At 43.9% G+C, this 26596-nt stretch overlaps 1 protein-coding gene across 1 annotated transcript in view; it reads left to right on the plus strand.

Annotated features, from left to right (window-relative positions):
• The first annotated feature begins 17492 nt into the window (after positions 1–17492).
• The window catches only part of itga1 (integrin, alpha 1), a 181416-nt gene continuing 172312 nt past the window's right edge, over positions 17493–26596 (plus strand). Inside the window, exon 1 of the mRNA XM_080185552.1 lies at positions 17493–17774. Coding sequence (XP_080041678.1) covers positions 17732–17774 — 43 coding nt within the window. The 5' untranslated portion in view covers positions 17493–17731. The remainder of the gene's footprint in view (positions 17775–26596) is intronic.

Genomic DNA, 26596 nt, shown 5'->3' on the forward strand with positions numbered 1-26596 from the left:
GACAACAAGAGCCATGCTGCCACAAGAAACATCATCAAGCAGACAGCTTGCGTGATCAGACAATGCTTTCGCTGCCTGGACCATTAGGGAGAATTATTATAACACAGCCTTGAACTGCCATCCAGATTGTCTGCTACATGCTGCAACATTTTGCCAGCACAACAGCCCAGCTCTTACCATCGACTGGATGACCATGTGAGAGAAAAACACTCCAAAGGGTTAATACCTCCTGATACAATATGCTTAATGAGACAACATGTTTCGGTGTAGCCAGGGAACTGCTGTCCTCCACAAGACTAGCTTAAAGAGATAACCTATTCAGTTTAAATCGCATCTTGTCTATTCACTGTCTGAGGAATGTGCTGATATACCGCAATCATTGTATTCGCTCGAAGGGTCGAGCGACCTGAACTAGATATAAACTGCTTGTTTGTATCGAACAGCAGAATCAGTAACAACCCGACTTTGGTTCCCCATGATATCATGTAATGAAACCTGATCGAACGTATCTCTGTTGTAGGGTCTTTATTTCAGCAGCAGACCAAAAGTGGCACAGGAGGAGGAGCAATGTGAAGAGTACAAAGTGAAGATCTGCATTCACAACCAAGGCCCTGAGGATCAGAGCTCATAGAAGTAGCTCAACAGAGAGTGCTTCACCTAAACTAACCCTCCTGTCTACAAAACGTTACCAATCCTACAATTGCTACTATTCTTAATACTGCTATCTAATTTCAGATGGTTTTGACGAGCAGCAGCTTTCTTTGTGGGTCAGCTACAGAGGCTGTTACTGTGGAAATCCCCGAGTCACCACACTCTGGCACCTGTTCGGGTCAATGGACTCTAAGAGGAAACCCAGAGCACCCCGAGGAAACATACACAGACATGAGGAGAATGTGCAGACTCTGCACAGACAGTGACCCAAGCTGGGAACAGAAGCTGGGTCCCTGATGCTGTGAGGCAGCAACGCCACCATGGAATTTCCCTATTCTTCACAAAGCCTTAATAAACATAGAAGTTAGACTATTTACTTGTAAACTTGCTGGCACTCTGCTCAGTGTAAATAATATACCCATCAATTTTTGTTGGCAACTTGGACCCCCACAGTCACCATTTGCAGCAGATCTTACAATGTCATTAACCTCTCATGTGATGTCCTACCCTCAGGTTCCCTAACTCTAGGCCCCACAAAGTTGAAAAACTTTTCTCAAGCTTAGACTCTTGTACCAAATTCTGAACTGGTGCTTGCTGGTGTCAGAGCAAATGTCACTGACTCTCCACGGAAACTGCTATCTTTTCCTGAAATGATAGAGACTTACCCAAATTATCAGTATTTGAAGTGAAAGACAGGATGTATCTGGTGAATACAGCTACAGTTTATCATGCAGAATTTGCAGGGTGAGATCGAAGTAAGAAGGGCAAATTAGTTCAAGGTGTCATCTCCTTATCATTGTTGCTCATCAACGCTATGGGAGCCCCAGGTTGAGCCCCACAATGTGTGGAAGTATATCTTGCAACAATTGTGACAGTAAGAAGTCTATAAATATGACAAAAAAGTGAAGTGCTGCAGTGCTGCAGAGTTTAAAGGGGAACAATGAGATGACAGGGTATTGGAAGCATTGATTCTGCAGGTTATGGAGGTCGAAGGAGGAGGAAGAATCATGATTCTTGCATTAACTGCAGTGCTGAGATCATTGTTCATTTCTGTACTAATTTTGGCCATTAAACTGCTCCAACCATTAGCTACCCCTTTGCCAGCTGCCTGCAACCAGACTGTATCAAGTCACATCAGTGAAGTATAATTTTGCACCCTTTCTCCTCCCTCCCCTCCCTGCCCCCTTGCTCCCCCCATCTCCCCCTCCGTCCCTCTACCCCCTCCACCCCCTCCACCCCTCCCTCCCACTCCCCCTCCTCTTCCCCCTCCTACAAACTCACTTCCACTCCCCCCTCCCTTCCCCTTCCCACCCCTCCTTCTCCAGATCCCCCTCCCCTCCCCCTCCCTTCCCACCCCTCCCCCTCCAGATCCCCGTCCCCTCCCCTCCCCATCCACATTCCTCCTCCCCTCCACCCCTCCCCCTCTCCTCCCCCTCCCTTCCCTTCCCATTCCCATCCTCTTCGCTCCTCCTCTCTCTTCCCCCTCCTCCTCCCCTGCCCTCGCCATTCCCCTGCCCTCCCTTCCCCTATCCCTGTCCCTCCCCCTACTCTCCCCTTCCCTCTCTCTCCCCACTCCCCACTCCCCACTCCCCCGCCGCTCCCCTTCCACTCCCCCTCGCCCTCCCATCCACTTCCCCCTTCCCCCCCTCCCCATCTCCTATCCCTCCGTCCTCCCTCTCCCTCTCCCCCTCCCCCTCCACTTCTGCCTCCTCTTCCCCATTCCCCCTCCATGTCCCCCTCCCTCCTCCTCTCCTCCCACCCCTCGCTCTCACCCCTCGCCCCTCACCCTTCCCCCTCCCTGTCCTCCTCACCCTCCTCCCCCTCACTCTATCCCTCCCCCCTCACCCATCCCCTTCCCGTCTCCTTCCCCCTCACACTTCCCCCTCCCCTCCTCGTCCTCCTCCTTCCCTCCCCCTCCTTCTCCCCCTCCCCGCCTCCTTTCTCCTCCCTCCCCTGTTCCCCTCCACTTCCTCTCTCATCCTCCTCCTCCCCCCTCCACTCCTCCCTCTCCCCACTCCCTTCCCCTCCCTCCCCCCTCCCACCCGTCCCTTCCCCTCTCATTGTTCCTGTCCCTGTCCCTCTCCCCCTGCCACCTCCCCCCCTCCATAGAATCATAGAATCTTACAGTGCAGAAAGAGGCCCTTCAGCCCATCGAGTCTGCACCGAACACAATCTCACCCAGGCCTACCCCACATCCCTACATATTATACCACTAATCCCTCTAACCTAAGCATCCTAGTACACTAAGGGGCAATTTTAGCATAGCCAATCAACCTAACCTGCATATCTTTGGGAGGAAACCAGAGCACCCGGAGGAAACCCACGCAGACACAAGGAGAATGTGCAAACTCCACACAGACAGTGATGCGAGCTGGGAATCGAACCCAGGTCCCTGGAGCTGTGAAGCAGCAGTGCTACCATGTCGCCCCCATCCTCCCCACTCCTCCTCCCCCTCCCCCTCCTCCTTATTGGCCCCCTCCCTGTCCCCCCTCCCCCTCCCCCCTCCCTCCTTCCCCTCACCCTAACTCTTCCCACTCCCCGAGTACCGTCTGCACATGATAATCAGCTCTCAGCACTACTTAAATTAATAGAGAGATCACACAAACAGAGGCATACAGCAGTCTCATTCTCCTGCATCGTTTCTGACTCAAACAAATGTCTCAGACCTGGACTATTAGATTATTGATCACGCTTGCTAAAGCTCAATGGGACAAAAAAAACTCTGATTGACTCAGATATCTCAGTGATCAAAAGGTAGTAAATCACAACAGACCTCTTGTTAACTGAGTAATGTTGATTTGCCCAAATAAAACGAGACATATAAACGCTATCAAGTGTACAACACAAATCAGCTAACAAGTTATCAATGAACTATTTTGATTTTATAGCAACCTAAGGCCATAATATTAAAAATAGCTTTTCAAACAGAAATCATTGAAGAAAATAATTTAATTGATAACAAAATCATTAATCCAATCTGCAAATGTCCTTGTAAAACATCAAGTGTAGGAGTCTTAGCAGTGTTGAAGAGCAGAAGGATCTTGGGGTCCGGGTCCATAGGACTCTTAAATCACCCTCGCAGGTGGAGGATGTGGTCAAGAAGGCATATGGTGTACTGGCCTTCATTAATCGAGGGATTGAGTTTAGGAGTCAGGAGGTAATGCTGCAACTTTATAAGACCCTTGTCAGACCCCGCTTGGAGTACTGTGCGCAGTTCTGGTCGCCTCACTACAGGAAGGATGTGGAAGCTATTGAGAGGGTGCAGAGGAGATTTACAAGGATGTTGTCTGGATTGGGAGGCATGCCTTATGAAGATAGGTTGAGGGAGCTAGGCTCTTCTGCCTGGAGAGACGAAGGTTGAGAGGCAACCTGATAGAGGTTTATAAAATGTTGAGAGGAATAGATAGGGTGGATTCTCGGATACTATTTCCCAGGGCTGAAATGGTCGCTACGAGAGGACACAGGTTTAAGGTGCTGGGAAGCAAGTACAGAGGAGATGTTAGGGGTAAGTTTTTCACTCAGAAGATGGTGAGTGAGTGGAATCGGCTGCCGTCGGTGGTGGTAGAGATGAACTCACTGGGGTCTTTTAAAAGACTTCTGGATGAGTATATGGGATTTAATGGGATTGGAGTTACAGATCGTTCTATGGCTTGGTAGGTATAGATGTGATCGGTGCAACTTGTGGGCCGAAGGGCCTGTTTGTGTTATAGTGTTCTATGTTCTATGTTCTATGTCTGCATTTCTAACAGTGAGGAGACCACCAGGTATACCAGCTGTCCCCCATCAGATTCACTGGGGGTGCGGTGGGTGCTGAATTTTTTGCTGTACCACAACACACAGAGAGAACCCCTCTCTTCGGCCATTGGCGGGTTCACCACTCCAAATGCCGGCATTTGCCCATCTGGCCACGCCATATTAAATACATTCTTACCTGACCTTCAAGGTTGCCTCAATATGACGGTGCCCACTGCTCTCTGCAGCAGGTATCTCTATTAGTGGCATTGCTAAGCCTACTTCTGACCCCCTGATTAGGCTAGCAGCTTGGAGAGGCTGGCCATGGTCCTTAATTGGAAGGCAACCCTAGCAGTGGCAGCCTTTGGTAAAATCGTCCTTGGGGGTCCCACTATCCATCAATGCGTGCACAGAATTGGTAATCAGCCTGGCAGCAGGACTTCCAGCCCCAATGCCTGATGTGCATGAATGGTGCCTAAGTGAGTTGAAACTTAAATTTTGGGACTCAAAGAACAAACATATTGATGGAGGCTCAACATTTGGACCCAATAGTTTATGTTGATTAATGTATTTTTATTGCCCAATTTATTTGGAAATATTCTAAACATATTAGGAGAATTCATGGATGTAACTTGACTTTAGAAAAATGAAGGCAACATTGGGTATATTTTCAGGACTAATATTTGTGATATACCCAAGGAAAAAACACCCAGATCATTGATTTGAAATTAAGAAAGATCCTAACATTCCTGATATGTGAAGTGTTAGCATTTCACAATTAATTTCAACCATTACTGCACTGAAAATATCTGATACTGAGTCTTCAGTGTTGTTGGATGGGAGAAGTTAAAGCTGAGCATCGTGCTAGGTTGAATGAAGTTATATAATGGGCCCGATTCTCCCAAAAACATCTAAGTGCTGAATTGGTGGGTAAAATGGTGCAATTTGCATTGTTTTTTTCAGTGGGAGTTAAGACTCGAATCTCCCACACTCTGTGCAATCATTAATACCATTAAAAGCTTCGGGGAGTGGTGGGGGGCCTATTCACACCAAAGGCTGATAGCTCTGGAACTCTGTGCATGCACAGTGGCCCCAAGGCCCCAAACTATCAGCCTCCAGTTTGCTGGCCAGCGTGATCGCTGGCCAGCCAGGGACTCTTGCAATGCTGCCGCCCTCCCAACCCTCCCATGGACCAATGGTGGCTCCCATGACTATTCCTGGGCCAGCCCCGACCTCTCCCCCATCCCGGCATGCACCAATCTCCAGCCCCACCCCCTCCCCACCCCAGCAGACCTCCCCCGCAACACCCCACACACCCCAGCAGACCCCCACCACACCCCGGCAGAACACCCTCATGCGAAACAGAACCCCCTCCCCAGTAGGCAGATCCCTGACAGACCACCACCCCCCAGTCCGACCCAATCTCAGGCCTGACCGATCCTCATCCAGAGTGGCAGTAGGACGAGCTATCTGCACCAATTGCCCCAGACCTCACCCCTTGGCCCTGCCCGATGCCTGGTGGCAGTGCCAAGGTGCCCCCTGGGCATGGCCATTCTGCCCTTTGGGCAGTGCCCCGATGGCACCAGCCCCCTGCCACCTGACCCCCTTGGGGCGGGGGAGCCCGATTGCCCCACTTCACTCCAGTGGGTGCCTCGCTAGTTCCCCGAATGTGGAGAGCTACTCTAAACCCTGGAGTGAAATACTCCTGGCGGGGAGGGACATACTATTGGTCCGGGAGAATTCAGCCCTGGGCCCGCTAATGACACTTAAATTATCACGTACCTTGTCTTCCCGCCTGTTTCCAGCGTGATCTCGACTGCACTTGCTCTCCAGCAATGGGAGATGCACATGCGTCGGGAATGCATGTGCAATTCCCATGAAATGGCCAAAACATACATCTCCCAACCCGACGCACCAAAAAACTAGTACACTGTGATGAGAGAATTATGATTTACAGAAAAGCCAGGTCATGGGAACACAGAAGGACATTATCAAATACAATTGAACAGCTGTACACGCAGTCATTTCCCACTAGCCTTTCCTCAGCAGTGGATCACTAGACCACTGCAATAATGGTAAAAATAGTTATTTTTAAACCAGCACGCCTCTCGATGCAGCATATATTTAGCTTTGCCACAAAACTTAAAGAATCCTTCTCTTTGTCTCCTCAAGTAACTCCCAGTCCACAAGTTGGGACTTAAAGTTAACTTTTCCTGTATTTCACTTTAGAGTTGTATTATGAAATGATCCATAAATAAACAAGACCAGCATTTAGTGCCTTCAACATTCTATCTTCAGAACCGAAACAAGCTGTGGTTTTTATTCACCTATTTCAGTCTGCCAGCAGCAGGGAAAATCCTCAGTTGGAAAAACTAGCAATATAAAATACAAAATATACAATAATAATGTTACTTTATGCAGCACCTCAAATGTAGAAAAGACTCAAAGCACAAGGGATAATGTTGGTGCCAATCCAAAGATGATAATATTCCAAAAGGTTACAAAAAGCTTGCTCAAACAGGTAGCTTTTCAGCAAGGTCTGGAAAAAGCAGAGGGAAGTGGAGAAGCAGAGGCACTGAAAGCCAAAGTTGGAAATATGGAATGTTCTGTGGGAGAGGGAAGTTGTGGTTGTGGAGTTGAAAGAAGTTACAGTTAGAGAATGCAAGGATCATGGAATTATTTTAACAAGAGCATTTAAAATTGGATGTGTTCAGAGATAGGAATTATTGAGGGTCATTGAGGACAGAGGTGAAGGTGAGTTGGTCCTCATGCCGTGTACAGAGTACAAGTGTTGGATAAGCTCAAATTTAGAGAGAGCGGAGAATAGGAAGCCAGTGAGAGGAGAATGAAATAGGGGAAAGTGTTGACAATGTTATGAACTGGAAATGGGCATTTTTTTTGAGGGAAAGAAAATGGGATTAGAATCTCAGCTTGGGTTCAATTAGACTTTAAATGGAGAATCATAATGTTTAAATTATGGCCCATAACACCATAACATCATAAAATATAGGAGCAGAATTAGGCCATTCGGCCCATTGAGTCTGCGCTGCCTTTCAATCATGGCTGATATAATTCTCATCCCCATTCTCCAGCCTTCTCCCCATAACCTTTGATCCCCTTATTGATCAAGAACCTATCTATTTCTTTCTTAAAGACACTCAATGACCTGGCCTTCACAGCCCTCTATGGCAATGAGTTCCACAGATTCACCATCCTCTGGTAGTGTCGATGAGCAGAGAGACCTCGGTGAACATGTGCATAGATCCCTGAAAGTTGACACCCAGGTTGATAAGGTTGTTAAGAAGGCGTACGGTGTGTTAGCTTTTATTGGTAGAGGGATTGAATTTCGGAGCTGTGAGGTCATGTTGCAACTGTACAAAACTCTGGTGTGGCCGCACTTGGAGTATTGCGTACAGTTCTGGTCGCTGCATTATAAGAAGGATGTGGAGGCATTGGAAAGGGTGCAGAGGAGGTTTACCAGGGTGTTGCCTGGTATGGTGGGGAGGTCTTATGAGGAAAGGCTGAGAGACTTGAGGTTGTTTTCGTTAGAAAGAAGAAGGTTGAGAGGTGACCTAATTGAGGCATGCAAGATGATCAGAGGATTAGATAGGGTGGATAGTGAGAGCCTTTTTCCTCGGATGGTGACGGCTAACACGAGGGGACATAGCTTTAAATTAAGGGGTGGTAATTATAGGACAGATGTCAGAAGTAGGTTCTTTACTCAGAGGGTAGTAAGGGCGTGGAATGCTCTGCCTGCAGCAGTTGTGGACTCGCCAACTTTAAGGGCGTTCAAATGGTCAGTGGATAGGCACATGGATAACATTGGAATAGTTTAGGTTAGAGGGTCATTAGATTGGTTCCACTGGTCGGCGCAACATCGAGGGCTGAAGGCCTTCTACTGCGTTGTAATGTTCTATGTTCTATGTTCTACATTGGAATAGTGTAGGTTAGGTGGGCTTTAGATTGGTTTCACAGGTCGATGCAACATCCAGGGCCAAAGGGCCTGTATTGCACTGTAATGTTCTATGTTCTATGTTCTGGCTGAAGAAATTCCTCCTCATCTCAGTTTTAGAGGAGTGTCCCTTTGCTCTGAGGTTGTGCCATTGAGTTCTAGTCTCTCTCACTAGTGGAAACATCCTGTCTCCATCCACTCTATCTAAGCCTCTCAGTATTCTATAAGTTACAATTAGATCCCCCCTTATCCTTCTAAACTCCATCGAGTATCGACCCAGACTCCTCAATTGCTCCTCATATGACAAGCCCTTCATTCCTGGGATCATTCTTGTGAACCTCCCCAGGACCCCCTCCAAGACCAGCACATCCTTCCTTAGGTATGGGGCCCAAAATTGCTCCAAATGGGGTCTGACCAAAGCTTTATTCAGCCTCAGCAGCACATCCCTGCGCTTATATTCTAGCCCTCTAGAAATGAATGTTAACATTGAATTTGTCTTCCTAACAGCCAACTGAATCTGCATGTTAACCTTAAGAGAACCAGGACACCCAAGTCTCTTCATACTTCAGATGTCCAAAGCCTTTCCCCATTTAGAAAATAGTCTATGTCACTATTCTCCCTGCCAAAGTGTACAGCCTCACGCTTTCCCATGTTGTACTCCAGTTGACATTCTCTATTAATCATGCTTAGGAGACTGTAGTCAGAATTTTACCGCCCCCATCCCCCTGTCGTGGGAATTGGAGTGGGCAAGGGCAGACCATGAAAAGGTCTGTTGACCTCAGGCAGGATTCTATGGTTTCAGGACAAGCGAGACTGTAAAATATGCTCAGCTCTATGAGAGACCGTCCCACTAGCTATAATTGTTGATTGTTGTTGTCCCTCAGTTTGAGGATGAAATCTACTCAGGGTTGTGAGTTTCTGCCATGGGCCTTCATGCGACTGAACAGACTGATTCTCCACTCAGAGATCTTTGGATGCAAAGGATGGTGCACCCCATGTGGTACTAGAATCCAGAAGGCAGGATTTGCTACCACTTATTTCCTTCTCTGCTGTTGCGCTGCTTCATCATTGAGATATTGGAAGCAAAGAGTGATGGAGCTGGATGGACAAGTTGTTGCCATTTTGAACAATTGGTAGCAAGCTCCTCCCAGTCATGAATGTCAATGCTGCTGCCCTTCAAACTGAGTTTCAGGGTGCATTTGAAGCATTTTCTTTGGCCTCTCAAAACCAGGCTTGTTGAGAATTGTGACAACAGAATCTGGTAGGGGAAATGTTTTTGACCATCCAGGCACAGGGTCCAGTCTATTGAGGTTGATTTTTCAGGACTAAATGCTAATGAAGCAGACTTCAATCAGGACACAATCATGTTTTCAATGGTCTTCACATAGCATTTGGAGGATGCAACAGAGGCATTGCTGATGCAATTTCTTTATGCGCCTCTGAAACACAGCCGAGGTCTCACAGCTGTACAGGAATGTAGTGACAACAGCTGTTCTCTGCAACAAGGCTTTATTGACTTGTGGACATCTCTGTTTTCAAAGACTTGCTGCTGTAATTTATATAGAAGTCTGAGCTGGCACAACTGATCCAATGTTAGATCACATCATCAACGTTGGCCTTCTGAAATTTTCAAAGAACGGGCAGCAGAGAGGGAAGCAATGTGCAGTGGGAGGAGGAGGAGAAAGCAGAGGAGGAAGAGGAAGTGAAAGGAAGGAAGCATTTGGGACCACATTCACTCCAGACAATCTGAGCAGGTACTCAGATTTTGGTTCTACTAAGATGTCATCTCCACATCATAGTTGCTTCATAATTCCCCACCTTTCAATCATCTGCTCTGTACTATCACAGTGTCGTCTTGCACAAAATCCTGACTAAGTGTCCAACAAAATATAAGTCCCATAAAACTTTGTCCAACAATGTATCCATTCAAACACAGCAATCTATTCACCCTTGTGAACTCCCTTTGTTCTAGCCTTTTTTAATTCATTCACAGGGTGTGAGCATCTCTGATCTGACTAGGCCAATATTTATTGCCCATCCTTAATTGTCCTTGAGAAGGTGGTGTTGAGTCGTCTTTTGAAACATTGCAGTTCATATAGTGTAGGTGCACCCACAGTGCTGTTAGGGAGGGAGTTCTAGGACTTTGACTCAGTAACAGTAAAGGAATAGCGATATAGTTCCATATGCTTGCCTTTATTTTCCCAGTCTCCGATGCATTGCTACCAAAGCGACTGCAGCATGGCTGGTAGAATCTGCTAGTTTTCACTGGGGGGATACTGCAGATAACCACAGAGATTGACCTTGAGCAGCTCTGAGCTTTGTTCTGTGCCACTTCTGCAGGGGTGGTATACAGAGTGCCAGTGATGAGAAATCCAAATTCTGTCATCCTAAAGGTGGTAGCAGATTCAAATTCTACTGGGCCTATGCCACTCCCATAGGGCTCTGATTTAGCAATCCCAACAACCTGTTCAAGAGTAGATTGCTGGACTTGTGGGAGAGTCTGCAAGCCACTTTCACTATTAGTACCTATAACTACAATGGCAAGAGTATGATCCAGTGTGGCACTAAGCAGGGCATCTATAGTAACAAACAGAAAACCTCTAACATCTCTCTGTACCAAGACATTGAATGGCTTTTGTCTGTGCTACAATGGAAGCCAAAAGAAGTCAATCAAACAGTATGTCATGACAGGATTCACACGTGCTTTTGGGGAGTTGGTCACCAGTTCCACACTGAAAAAGATGGATTCCAGCATCTGCATAAGGCCCTGTGCCAAGTTGGATTTGGACTCACTCATGATCTTTTTCTTATTCATTCATGGGACATGGGCGTCACTGGCTGGCCCAGCATTTATTGCCCATTCCTTGTTGCCCTTGAACTGAGTGGCTTGCCACGCCATTTCAGAGGTCAGATGAGAGTCAATCGCATTGCTGTGGCTCTGGTGTCACATGTAGGCCAGACCAGGTAAGGACAACAGATTTCCTTCCCTAAAGGACAATAGTGAAACAGATGTCTTTTTTCCGACAATTGACAATGGTTTCATGGTCATCAGTTTGTCAGTAACACAAGGCATTGTGGTAGGCCCACCAGTATATCAAGCATCTCAGTTTGCATGAACATCAGCATTCTTCTGTGGTAAAACTCCTTATTTGAGCTACATGTAGCAGACCTCATCTGTGGCTTCAACCTCCAGTGAGTTGGTACAGAAACTACCCTTTGCCCCAGGCTTGGCTACAGCCTACATCAGTCCAATGGCTCACAACATGCAGATCTTGACTCTAAACTATCCTCAAAGGTTTATGTAGTGTCAGTATCTGACCTGGTGGCAAGTACTGGTGCTTCTTCACCAGAGTGCTAATGTCGATAACACTCTTCCTCATAACATTGACGTGGTTGGCCACATGGCAAAGTTTCAAAGTTTTGGAGCCAAAAATGTCGAAGGCAAGAGTTGGTATGAGGAAAGAGGGCTTGGTGTGGAAAGTTAGATGTTCGTGGTTACACCATCTGCAACTTGCATTTCATGTCAGGTAGCAAGATGAGAATTAGGTGGGGTTTCAGAAAGGCCGTAATGTAGGAACATACTGTTATCCTGCATGTTATCAGTGACAGTGGATGCAATGAGTCTGTCGTACGTGAAACACATTTCCACAAGAGGACTGAAGAATGTAAGCATAGGTATATGCTTTAGTTCTCTTCCCCAGTGCTCACTTCTATATGAATCATGTAGTCCATTGACAGAGAGGAAAGAATGTTAGTGAGTGTATTGCAATGTGTTTCGATAATGTGCCTGCCACAGCTGAATAGCTGGAAGTATGTGGAAGCAGTGACAAGTGGGTGCGAAGCTGGCAACATAAATGTCTGCAAGTGAGATGCAGCATCTGAATATAAGGTATGAGTCCCTGTTACTGCTGAGTGAGAGATCTATGGTTCATTGAATAGTTTAAAAGATTGGTATTGTGATGGGGAGGAGATCACAGAATCCTTACAATGCAGAAGGAGGCCTATCAGCCCATCAAGTCTGCACTGACTCTCTGAAATTACATTCCACCTCACCCCACTCCACTGCCTTATCCTGTCGCATTGTACATTCTCACTCACCAGATAACAATCCAATTCCTTTTTGAATATTGCAATCGAGTCTGTCACCACTACCCTCTCAGGAAGTTTGTTCCAGACTCCAACCACCCTCTGGGTCGGAAAAACCTTTCCTCACCTCACCCCAATTCCTTTTGCCAATTAATATGAATCTAGGCCCTTTAGTTCTTGATGCTTTCTTGAGTGGAACAGTTTCTCACTATTCACCCTGTCCAAACTCCTCATGATTTTGAATACTTCTAACAAGTCTCCTCTCAGCTTTCTTTTCTCCAAGGATAACAGACCCAACCTTTTCAATCTATCATCATAGCTATAGTTGTTTATCACTGGACTCATTCTTTTTTGAATCTCCTCTGCATCCTCTCAAGTGCCTTCACATCCTTCCTCAAATATGATGCCCAGCACCTTTGAAAATACACCTTGACCAGTGATCAGTGAACTTGTAGCAGTTCTTCAGTCAGGTGTACAGGACACTGCCAGGAATTTACGCCCCTAGCCACTTGCTCCCATTCTCTTCCCCAGTTTGTCTTGAGGATCTCTTGGTCCCTTGCATCTCGTCCCCTTTCCATCTTCAAATGTTTCCAATGCCATAGCTGAAAATCTGGGATCCCAGCTTGCCTGTTGCTTGATTTTCAGTGTTTTAGGCCCATATCCACGTCTTCCACAGACCGCCTGCAGCAATCTTTGCTCAATGAATACAGTTTGCCTTTTAAGTACGAGCTTCTTTCAAGCTGTGCAAACCAGAACACATATAACATCACCCCCTTCCAACAGTTCAAATCATAGAACCAGAGAATCCCTACATTGCAGAAGGAGGCCATTTGGCCCATTGAGCCTACACCAACCACAATCCCACCCAAGCCCTATTCCCATAATCCCACATATTTAATCCCCGACACTACGGTCAATATAGCACGCCAATCAGCCTAACTTGCACACCTTTGGACCATGGGAGGAAACCAGACCACCCGGAAGAAATCAATGCAGACATGGAGAGAAAGTGCAAACTCCACACAGACAGTGATCTGAGGCCGGAATTGAACCCGTGTCCCTAGCGCTGTGAGGCAGCAGTGCTAACCACTGTGCCATCGTGCTTCCCTTCAATAGCAAAATCCTGGAAAATATGGACCGTGTTTTCAGATTTTGGGAGCCTACTCATGATGAAGGCAACATAGAAGACTTTGAGTGACTCAAGGCTGGTGTCCAGTAACATATAACAAGGTTCAGGCCTGGTCCTTTATTGTACATTGCATACATTAGTAATGTTTTATTTATTTATTTATTAGTCACAAGTAAGGCTTACATTAACACTGCAATGAAGTTACTGTGAAATTCCCATACTCACTACACTCCAGTGCCTGTTCGGGTCAATGCACCTAACCAGCATGTCTTTCAGAATGTGGGAGGAAACCAAAGCAGACATGGGGAAAATATGCAAACTCCATGCAGACAGTGACTTAAGCCAGGAAACTAACACTGGTTTCTGGTGCTGTGAAGCAGCAGTGCTAACCACTGTGCTATTGTGCTGTAGATGAGAATGTGGGAGGAATGATTAATTTGTTTGAAGATGACACCAAGATTGGGTGACTAATCATGATGAAAATGGTCATAGATTACAGGAAGATATAGATGGGTTGGTCAGATAGACAGAGCAGTTTGTACCTAGTTCTGATAAGTGTGGGGTGTTGCACTTTGAAAGAAATATGAAGACAAAAGAGTATTTAACAAATAGCAGGACATGTGCAAGCTCAAGGAACAGATGGATTTGGGGTATTTATTCACAGATCTCTGAAGGCAGCAGAGCAGGTGATTAGGGTAGTTAAGGCATATGGAACACTTGCTTTTTTATCAATCATGCCATAGAGTATAAGAGCAGGGAGGTAATGTTGGAGCTGTACGGAACATTGGTTAGGCCGCAGCAGGAGTACTGTGTGCAATTCTGGTCAACTCACTACAGGAAGGATGTGATTGCACTCAAAGGGATTCAGAGGCGATTCACCAGGATGTTCCCTGGGATGGAGCATTTGAACTATAAGGAGAGACAGGATAGGCTTGGATTGTTTTCTTTAGAACAAAAAGGCTGAGGGGGGTGATGGGCTGGAGGAGCATGATTCAGGTGTATAAGGGGTTTGCACAGGGTGATTAGGAAACAGCTGTTCCCCTTGGTTGAGGGGGCACAGTTTTAGGGTGAGAGGCAAGAGACTTAGAGGGGATCTGAGAAAAGAAATCACTCAGAGGATGGTGGGAATCTGGAATGCACTGCTTGGGAATGTAGTGGAGGCTGGAAACCTGACAACTTTTTAAAAGTATTTGGATGAGCACTTGAAACATCGTAAATTCAAGGACATGGGACAATTGCTGGAAAATGGGGTTAGTGTGCCTTTTGTGATAATTATTGTCAGCATAGACTCGATGGACCACAGGGCCCTTTCTATGTTGTACATCTCTTGAACTCCGTGACAGCACAGATGACAAAATTCATCATCAGATCCAGTGTGCCAGCTCAACCTATGGCCAACAGATGAAAGAGTGTTTGAGAACTGGGATCTCAAAGCCAAGATTAAGGAAATGACTGAATAGTGGTAATCCCCGTGTTTCTATGTGCTTCACAGATTTGGGCAACCTGCAACAGGCACTTCAAAGCACTGCTGCAGTGGTATCTTTGCAAGATCCTCCAAATGCTGTGGCAAGAAAGACAGACCAGCAGCAGTGTCCTCCCCCGAGCCACCAGCATCAAGGTGATTATCATTCAAAGCAATATGTTATTCATGTGCCTGCCATCAGGCTCCTGAAGTTGTACTTGGAACTCAATCAAAGCAGGAGGCTCCCACTGGAAACACTAGAGGGTGGCCCCAAATCATCTCCAAATAGATCAGACATCCTCACCAACTCAAGGGAGACCCTGGCTTGTAACCACCCAAAACGAAGAGTGTTTATTCGGGAAGGCACTGAACACATCGAGGGACTGTAACAGGAACACATGGAGCCAAAGTTGAGGCATCAGAAAGGGAGCACAAATCTCACAACATCTCATCTGCCTTAAAGCAGCGTCTGTCCCACATGGAGCAGAGCCTGCAGATCACACATCGGATTTATCAGTCATCCCAGGAGCCATCAAAGTGGAGTGAAAGCAAGTCATCCTCTATCATAAGGAACTGTCTAAGAAGAAGAGGCACAAATGTTGCCAGCTGACCTTTTCAGTGTTCAGCCAGTCAGTAGCATAGGTCACAATCAGATGCACACCTAGATGAGGAGGTAGCATGAGGTTTGCAGGATCTAGTATGGCATAATGGCATATCATGATCCCCGCATTTGAAAACATGCTGAAACACATGTTTCGCCATACACAGGCGGCATGGTTGCACAGTGGTTAGTAGTGCTGCCTCACAGTGCTAGGGACCTGAGTTCAATTCCCGGCTTAGGTCTCTGTCTGTGTGGAGTTTGCACATTCTCCTTGTGTCTGCATGGATTTCCTCCAAGTGCTCTGGTTTCCTCCCACAGTTCGAAAGACATGTGGGTTAGGTGCATTGGATATGCTAAATTTTCCCTCTGTGTACCTAAAGCAGGCGCCAGAGTATGGCAACTAGGGGATTTTCACAGTAACTTCATTGCAGTGTAAGTAATTAATTTAATATAGTGATTAATGCCATAAGTAAGCTAACTTGTGACACTAATAACTAAATTAAACAAATTATTTATACTGCAAGCTTATTTGTGACACTAGTAGATAAACTTTAAATCTTAAACAAAGTTCATGCAGATTGCTGCACCCAAGACATTGGTTAACACTGCCCCCAGCTTAGAAGAATATTTAGAAAATCAGCATGAATACTGTTGATACAAACGCTCATTAACTAGACAATGTAGTATCAACTGCCCAACCCACTGCTCCTCAGTCACTCGTTCATCAAAACCAAGGCAACATATGACAGAGTAAGAAGTCTCACAACACTACGTTAAAGTCCAACAAGTTTATTTGATGTAAACCCACAAGCTTTCGGAATGCTGTTTACTATCAAATAAACTTGTTGGACTTTTAATCTGGTGTTGTGAGACTTCTAACTGTCTTTACCCCAGTCCAGCGCTGGCATCTCTACATCATATATGGCAGACATAGGAAATCTAAAATAAACACAGAAAATGCAAAGCCAGTCAGAAAGCATCTGTGAAGAACACCAAACTTATTAGACATCTTTCCTAATCAAAGGGACACCTCAAATAACATTGATATAATTTGGGATAGTTTTCGACTAAGTTTGGAGTCCCTGAAAATGAAGTCACTTCTATTATTCTTCCTTATCCCTCTAATATCTCTCTCCACTCCACTCCTACGCTCCTCCACCATTGCAGCTCTGATTTGTTTCAGGGCAGCTTTAGTAGCCATTTGCCAACTTTCCAGCCCTCAACTTCAGGGACTGCTGCATGCTATAAGCAAAGGACCACTATTTCTCAGACATGTCCAAACATCAGCAATTCGCAAAGCTGGTTCACTTTGCCCACCAGTAAAGCCGTGTTTCATCTCTTAGCACGGCATGTGGGAAAAATGTTCATTTAATAAATCACTATCTCTGGTTTTTATTTAAAAAGCCTTTCTCTTTTTTCTTGTTAATCTTTGCCATCTGGGATGAATCCAGAAAAAATATCTGTTTCTTGAAATCCAGATATAAAGGAAGGCGCTTGTTCTATGTTTTTTTCCTAATAAGGTTAGTAACATCCATTCCTTTATTAAAACAAAATGAGCCTGCGTTCGGATATCTTTTCAAGGTTAGAGCATTTAAGGTGCCAAAAGAAAACCCTACGCGGTACGCGCGGCTCTTTGAGGACATTTAGATTTCCCGTATGCTTTTTTTTGTGCATATCTCCAATTTTCTGAATTGTTCCAATCACAGAGATGAACTCTTTCAAGTTAGTCCTGTGATCCTCGTATGATCGCGTCGCCCCAGCCACAATAAGATCCGTGCGCTGATAGTCAGTCCTGGGCTTGATGCAAACATATGAGTGAAACTGAACTCGCCTGTGCCCCGCAGCCCCGCGGGCAATGTCTAATACATCCAGCAGCCTGGTCATCAATCTCAATGCAGAATGTGTGGAGTCGAGCTTTATCCTCTGTCATTTCGGGCAAACAGGAAATGCCTGCAGATTTCCTCATAGTTCCTGCGCTCACTGCCACAGAACTTTGCGGAATTGGTCACTCGAACAAGTTGAATTCGGACAGACCCCAGCAACTTCTCACTTCTCCCTCTCCCAGGTGAAACAATAGGTGCCGTGTTCTGGAGCTACATATTAAATAAAACCACAACCATGTTTTGGAAGTGGCAGCACCCGGCTCTGATCCTAGTCCTAGGTAAGAAAATACGGTGTTTGAATTTCAGCATGACGAGAGGTTTTGCAGTTTGTCAACTTTGGCGACTTGAAGGTTCAATGTGACCGGTCAGGGACAGTTAAAACTTATCCGCTTACTAGTCTATGACTGTGTGAGGATTATTATTGATTACGAATGCATGTTTTGTATCTTTGTTATGGCACAAAAGTATTATTTCAAGTTTATTTTTTCATAATTTCAAGTTTGTTTCATAACTTCATTGCCATGCGAATATTGATGAGACGGTCTCTTGTAGTGATGGATCAAGTTACGAGTCTCGCATTATGTATTGCTGGTTGCCCAGCGGTACAGTAATTGTTCAGCAGGGCTTCCTGCCAACTAATTATGCTACACAGCATGTTGAGATAGTGTTCACTTAAGGAGTATTATTAATGGATTTCAACTTATTATTTGGAAAACCTCGGAAAGGAGTCTATCCTTCGAAGTGCAGTGGCTAATGGGATTCAAATGTAAAAAGACTAAATCAATTATAGTCTTCATACATCATCTGTGCTTAATAAAAGTCCCAGATTTAGAATTCTTTTCAAATATCTACTGCTCTTCCTTGTTGTTAAGGGTTGAAAATAGCTCGATAATTCCTTCCGCAGATCATAGCGGATGAAAGCAGTTTTGTCTGATGGTTCGCAAGTGCAAGAAGCACAACCCTTCTGCGGAACAGCACCCAGTGGCCCGGGTCTTGCCTTCTACATGGTGATGAAAACAGGCTGCCAACAATGGCAACTACCCAAGTATGAGCTGGGCTCCTCTCAACAGAGAGAGACCAAGTAATACAGAAGTTCTGCAGACATACCTGACTTGTTTCCCTGTATGTGCGAGGAACTTTAGGCTGTACATGAATTGCAATTATCCTGTTTTGGCCACAAGTGTAGTGCAACATACAATCATATAATACTTATAAGGTTTTTGGTATTCTGTGTGGAACTATCTCGGTGAACTTTATAAGCATCTCTCCCAGTAGCTGAATGAAGTAAATGCTTTGTATGGTGTCAAGTTTGCGGGTCAGGATTGCCCTCGGTGCAACCTCTGTGTTTATACTGAGTTTGGTGGTTTCAGTTGGGGCACTGGCTAGTTGAGGTATTATTGAGATAGAATAGGAAACCGTGTTCTTACTCCTGCTCAATCTATACTGTTCTCTGCTGGCATATGTGTTGTGTGGATGTGCAATGTACATGTGGGTTTGAGTTAGGTGGGAGAGGGGTTAAGTTGTTAAAAATCGGAAACCCAACTCCAAGCCACCCACTTCCAGTTATAGCTGAGGCTGGATGGTTGCTGGCTGACTAACCCACTCCAAGGATGCGGGTTGGCACATTTATTATAATGAGGTTCATTCTTCTTCAATGTTTTGAATTGAACTGTGAATGACTAGATTTCCCCAGCTGCTGATCACTCCCTGCCCCAGCTTTCTGATCCCTTTCTGCCAGGCCTCTAAACTGCTCCCCATAGATCCTAACCTTACAGATCTGCAACATCAACAACCTCACCCCTTGATCACCATCCAACCCCCACAGGTCGATATACTGCCCCTTCATCCTCCTTTAGGCCTATTCCACAGCTGACTGAGGCATGGAACTACTTAAATCTACTGCATTGGACTGCTCCCCACTTGGCTGGAAATCCAGCCAATCGATCAGGTTGCTTTCTTCCAGGGGAATTTGTTGATGATCTACATGCATACTGTTAAGTTAAAACTCTGCAGACTGAGGGGAACCCCTGAATTTTAATACCCTGTGTTCAGCTCCAATGCCACACCTACGTGGTTGACTCTTAATTGTTATTGGAGGTGGCTAGCAATGCACTAATTGTACCAACAAGGATGGGCAGACTTCCCAACAATGCTCAAATCTTAACGATTAGAAGTAAATCCTATCTTGGACCAAGTCCCTCTCATCAATAGCTTCTGTTTTCCAAATCTACATCAAACCCCCAATAACTTAAATTTAAAATTCCTTCACGGCCTTTCTTCTCCTCAGCTTTGTAACACTCTCCAGCACATTAACACCCTTCACCGCTGCTTTGTCATATCCTCTATTCCTCTAACTCTAGCCTCCTGTGCATGCCCACCGGGGAATCTTTCGCATCCAATTGAGGGTAGCCTGGACTCTGGTTTTCCTGTCTCATCAGAAAGGCAGCACCTCAGATTGAGCAACACTCCTTCATTACTGCACTGAATGTAAGCCTAGATTTTGTGCAGAAGTCCATGGACTGAAATCTGAATCTGCTTTGCCTCAGAGGCAAGTACGGGGCACTCTGTTGTAGAAAAGGAGTCTCCAGTTATTGGCCTCTGCTATACAAATAAGGATGTGCAGCAACCTTGGAGTAGATTTTCTGAAACCTGGTACTGGCCCTCTGCTTTTGCGGGTTGGAAATTTACAGGCAAAGAGTCCATGGTTTTCGATATGTTTGTAATGGGCCAGTTATCTTGCATAGGGAGGGCTCAGAAAATTTACCCACTGTATACACATTTTGCCAGCATGTTTTATTGCCGTAATAAAGGGCAGCGTCCTAAGCCATGGATGCAAGGCTGGTCAAATTACCACGCCAATTCTTGCCAAAGTCAATTTTACACAAGATTCATTTTACATCTGCTTTCAGCATGTGTAGAAATTTTATAAACATATATTCAGTGTCTGTTATGTAAGCATTTAAAAATTGACCAAGGAACTGATTTCCCTGCTGAAAGATTCAATATTTATTCAATTTATATACGAACAAGCAGACACTGTAGAATTACTTAGCTCCTTCCTGTTACTTTAGCGTTTTGTTATTTTTGGGCAGATATGCTTGATGTGTTTTGTCAAGTAAAATCATGACCCTATTTGTAATGAACTGTTATGATTTGCTATTGATTGCACGCAAGGTAAACATCCCCATGATAACTTATTTTACTCCTATTTTGTCTCAATTACTACTGTACTTTTAGATCAGGAAACAAAGACTGGTTTGCATTAGATAGTCCTTTACTCTTCCCATTTATGCTGTGCCACGAACAATAATAAAAAGTGGGTTTCTTTGGGCAGGGCAGGTTCTGCCAATTTCCTGACTAAAAACTCCCCGACATTTCACTGTCGACATTCTCAACTACCATTCCACAAAATGCTGTTTTATTTCCACTGATTTAAAGCAGTGTCATATTTGCAACTCTGGGATCTGGAATTTGCAAACACCTACTTGAATGACCTCCCTCTTGCAATGTAATGTAACATGGACCGTGTGATTAGTATATTTAAATTTAAACCTGAACCATCCCAATTTTGAATACAATGCCTGTGACCTCAGTCAGATATTGCCATTATCACACTGCTTTGTTCATAACTTAGCTATTTATAAAACTAATGTACAATTGCAATCTTGATATTGGCAGATTGAATTTCTTCCTGATCTCCTCCTAGACTTGTTAAAATATAATTAAATAGCCAACAGCAGACTAGCTGGAATTGGAACATTTGCTAGATAACAACGATCCACATTCTGCATTCTTCTCAACGATTTCTCTTCCATGGTCCACCCCCAAGGGCAATGTACTCATGGTGCTCCATATCCAAATGTTGTAAGTCCATCTCTTGCAATAGATTTCCTTAGTTACATCCAATGTGTCCCAGAGTTCAAAATCTGACAGTATATATTGCATAGAATCATATTACTGTCAAGTTGAATATAAATAGATAAAAGGATGTGTAAATCTTGGTAAAGCCACTTGATGTTTGTCTTATTAGCACTCAATAACTTACATTCTACTTGTTTGATCCATTTCCTCCTTAATGTTGCCAGGCTAGCTCTAACACTAATGAAATTCCCTAAGTAGTGATACAGCCACAAAAAGCTTTCCTGGCATCTTAGATACTTTTTTTTATTCACCCATGTTGAAGTGAGCATCTCTGGCAAAGCCAAGAGTCCATCTGATGCAGGTGCACCAACAGTGATGTTAGAAAGGGGGTTCCAAGATTTTGATTCACTAACAGTAAAGAAATAATGACATAGTACAAGATGGTATGTGGTCCAAAGAGGAACTTTAAGCATGTTCCACCTGTCTGCTTCCCTTGTCCTTCTATGTGCTAGAGGTCACAAATTTGGAAAGTGGTGTCAAAGGAGCCTAGGTGAATTGCTGCAGTGCATCCTTTATGTAGTACACACTGCTGCTATCGTGTGTCAGTGGTGAAGGGAATGGCTGTTTAAGGTGGTGGAAGGAGTACTGATGAAGTAGTTTGCTTTGTCCTAGATGTTGTTGTTTTACTCCGATGTTGTTTGAGCCTCACTCATTTGGGCAAGTGGAGAGTATTCCATTACACCCCTGTATGTGCCTTGTAGATCATAATGTGGATGTGCCGGCGTTGGACTGGGTTAAACACTCCATTCACCTGACAAAGAGGGAAACCTCGAAAGCTTGTGCGTTTACTATCAAATAAATCGGTTGGACTAAAACCTGGTGTTGTCAGACTTTTTATTGTAGATCATAGACAGATACAGGAGGTGAGTTGCTGCAGCATTCCTAGCCTCTGGCATCTTCCTGTAGCAACACTACTTATATGGCCAGCCTGGTTCAGTTCTGATTAATGATAACTCCCAGGAAGTTGATAGAAAGTTGGCAGGATGGCATGGTGGCACAGTAGTTAGCAGTGCTGCCTCACAGCATCAGGGACCCAGGTTTGAGTCTTGACTTGGTTCATGTGACAATAATAAATCAAACCCAACCAAATCATTCCAGGGCTTGAGCACTCAAATCAGGACTGGCCAATGAGTAGTGCACCATTGGAAGCATTATTTTTTGGATGAACTTGGGTTTTGTTTAGGTACATATTAAAGATCCCATGGCACTATTTTGAAGAAGAACAGGGAAGATATTCTGGCCAGTACTTACAATAATCAATTATCTAGCCATTGTTACATTGCTGTTTGTGTGTGTTTTCTGAGCACACATTGGCTGCCATGATTCCTACATTACAGCAGCAGCCACACTTCAAAAGTCCTTCATTGACTGTAAAGCACATTGAGGTATCAAGTGGTTATGAAAAACATGATCCAAATGCCAGTCTTTCTTTTCTTGTTTATTTCATTAATTATTGTCACATGTATTAGGATTCAGTGAAAAGAATTGTTTTTTGCGTGCTATAAAGTCAAAACATATCATTCATAGAGTACATGAATGTACAGAATTACATTAATGGACATTAGTACTATGAAGGTGCAGAATTAATGTTACAGTCATAGTTAGGGTGTAGAGAAAGATCAGGTTAATACATGGTTAGACCACTTAAAGGCTGATGGCAGCAGGGAAGAAGCTGAGTCAGTTGGTATGTGATCTCAGACTTTCGTATCTTTTTCCTAAAAGAAGAAGGTGGATGAGTGTAAATCTGGGATGCCTGTGGTCCTTAAATATGCTGGTTATTTTTCAAAGGCAGCGGGGGAAGTGTAGACGGAGTCAATGGATGGGAGGCTGGTTTGTGTGATGGACTGGACTATGTTCACAACCCTTTGTAGTTCGTTGTAGTCTTGGTCAGAGCATGAACCAAACCAAGCTTTGATACAAGCGGAAAGGATGCTTTCCATGGTAAATCTATAAAAATTGATGAGAATCATAGTGGACACAGCAAATTTACTTAAATCTCCTGAGAAAGTAGAGGCTTACAGTGCATATCAACCCATGTAATGTTGGTATGGGGAAAGAGGGGCAACTCTTCTATTCTTCCTTTAACTGGTTCAAGTTCTTTTCTTTCAGAATCAAACATCCAACTTTCAACATCAGAGCTATGTCAGAAATGGCAAATTTTCAGATAGGAAACAGGAAAGGAGCATAATACAGCTGGAGAATACATTCATTAGTGGGACAGAAGCAGTCTGAAGTTAAGGAAAATAACATGTTGTGGGTGGAAAAGCAGGGGCAGTATGAATAAATATTGATACATTACATGTGTTCATTCCATGTATCCATTGCCAGCCGGCACTGCATCATTTTATGGACATGCACAGTATCATTTAGATCCTCAAAATAAAAGGGTGTTACTAATTGACTCTGGTTCAGATTGGAAATTCAGTAAACTATCTAATTTTGCTTCTGTTAATTTTTTAAAAATATCTTTTAACCAGTTGACAGGAGTATATTGTTCCATTAATAGAAACATATTTTTGTACAAATTTAAGGGGGTTTTTTTAGTTTTCTGACTCAAGTTTCATTGTGTCTTTCTTACTTCAGAATTTATCTCAACTCACTCTATATTCAGTGGGAGAAATATAACAATAAGGTGTAGGTTTTGTGACAGAAGAACTTTATTTCTTCTGGACCCTTTTACAGGATTTTTTGAAATGATTATGGAATATGACAGCTTTTATTTCCAGGGTTTGATATTACTGTTGAAATCTTTGCCAGTTGATAGACTGACTTACTTCAGACATCAACAAATGCCTTCTGGGTATCTGAATCTGAAGATTATTGCCTCAAAATACTGTAATAGGAACGTAGGAACTGGAGTAGACCATTCGGCCCCTCAAGCCCATTCTATCATTATTAAGAATTCAACTAAGAAGATGTGGAGAGAATATTTCCAATTGTGGGAGAATCCATAGCTAAGAACAATAAATTCACAATAGTTATAAATAAATCAAATGAGGATGTAAGGAGAAATGTCTTTACCCAGAAAGTGGTTAAAATGTGGAATTTACTTACTCAGGAAGTGGCTGAGGCAAAGAACTTAGCTGGCTTCAGAAGAAGACCAGATGAGTGTGCGAAAGAAAAATATGTCAAATATCCAAAAGCACTTTATTAACCACTTAAATTTGAAGCACAGTCATGATTATGATGTCAGAAATGATGCATTGTCATTACAAAGATAGATTGTATTAGAGTAAAAAAGCAAGATGTGTTGGCAATTTTAGCTGAAGTGCTAAACATTAATACTCAACACAATCTGAAGCACTGCATAAGATGCAAGAGCATTCTGTAAGGTAAGTTTATCCGTAACATTTTGCATGCATCCCAATGTCCAGAGAGAAGAGCTAAAGTCACTAATAAATAATGTAGTATCAAGGTGCAAGGCTTTAAATAGAATAGTGGTTAAAATAGAATCACTTTGTTTTAAATTGAAGAATGGGAAGGATTAAGCTACATTATTGTGAACGCACAGACCATTTAGCAATGAATAACCAAAGGCTTGGAGAACATATAGTTCCCGAGTGCTTCCTCCATGACAATGCTTCAGCCAAGCAGAGGTAACTTGCCAACCAATCAGCCCTGTCTTTTCTCCAGTATAAATTGTAGTGATCATTTGAAATTTGACACTCTTGCATTTGTCCTGATGAGTCAAAGGCAAAACGTTTGGCAACATGTCTCTCTTAAGCAATAAAATTTAAAAGAGTGAACAGGAGAATGAGCTTAAAATGGAGAGGAAGAAAGGCAACGCCAACATTGTCATGAGAATGGATCAAAACTCCAAATTGTGTATGGAATATTGAATTGGAAATAATACTTAGGTTTTTAAAAATAGACATACAAGCCAAAGGTGTCTGAGAATTTAAATTCTGAGAATGTATTGTCAAAAACTGTCTGAATTGCTTTGTGAATTACATTAAGACATGAGGGACAACGGAATGTCATACCCTTTTCCCGATAGGGACACATCAAAGGAAGAAGTAGTACAGAAATGGACTGTAATCTCCTGTGGAGATAATGGAAATTGATTATCATCTTAGCAGGAATCATATCCTGTGAATGTCCCAGACCTGTTTGTGGGTTCTCCCCTTCCAGGCATACACAGGGGACTGAGATAAAAAGCCAGCTGCAAACTTAAGTGTGGATAGGGCTGGGTATGACAACAGTGTGTGACACAAACAAGGAAAGGCAGCAGAGCCACTCGTGCTACTCTGGCAGGTTACAAAAAAAGCTTCACACTCTCTCTGATTGCTGAATGGTCAAGCCACAATTGAAAAGGAAGCAGGATAACTTCTCTCAGCTAAATTGCAGAATGCTGGAATCTTAAAACCAACTATTTGACTACTGGAATCAGCACTACTGGAATCAAAAATCCAAAATGGCAACATGTTTCACCATCTGCTCCTCACAAACAAATCAAATATATTTTTAACTTCAGCTGTGCGTATGTGTGTCGCATTTTATTATTTTTCTCATGATTTAGTTATTAATGAACTCACTCTTTAACTCAAGAAAGCCTGGTCAAATTGGTTCTTTAATACATTTGGATTAGGAAAAGGGATAATTTTTAAATTAATCTTGTTGAGACCAACTGAGGGGGCTCAATAAAACAGTAAGAAGTCTCACAACATCAGGTTAAAGTCCAACAGGCTTATTTGGTAGCACAAGCCAGAAGCTTTGGGAGCACTGCCCCTTCATCAGGTCAGTGGGAGTTCTGTTCACAAACAGGGCAAATAAAGACACAAACTCAATTTACAAGATAATGATTGGAATGCGAGTCTTTACAGGTAATCAAGTCTTGAAGGTACAGACAATGTGAATGGAGAGAGTGTTAAGGACAGGTTAAAGGGATGTGTATTGTCTCCAACCAGGACAGTAAGTGAGATTTTGCAAGTTCAGGCAATCATGGGGGATCACAGATAGTGTGACATGAACCCAAGATCCCAGTTGAGGCTGTCCTCATGTGTGTGGAACTTGGCTATCAGCTTTTGCTCAGCGATTCTGCATTGTCGTGTGTTGTGAAGGCTGCCTTAGAGAACGTTTACCCTAAAAACCAGAGGCTGAATGCCTATGACTGCTGAAGTGTTCCCCAACAGGAAGATAACACTCCTGATTGTGATTGTCGAGCAGTGTTCATTCATCC

Source organism: Carcharhinus amblyrhynchos, chromosome 1 (genome assembly GCF_965287045.1).
Source record: "Carcharhinus amblyrhynchos chromosome 1, sCarAmb.v2.hapA, whole genome shotgun sequence".
Classification (NCBI taxonomy): domain Eukaryota; kingdom Metazoa; phylum Chordata; class Chondrichthyes; order Carcharhiniformes; family Carcharhinidae; genus Carcharhinus; species Carcharhinus amblyrhynchos.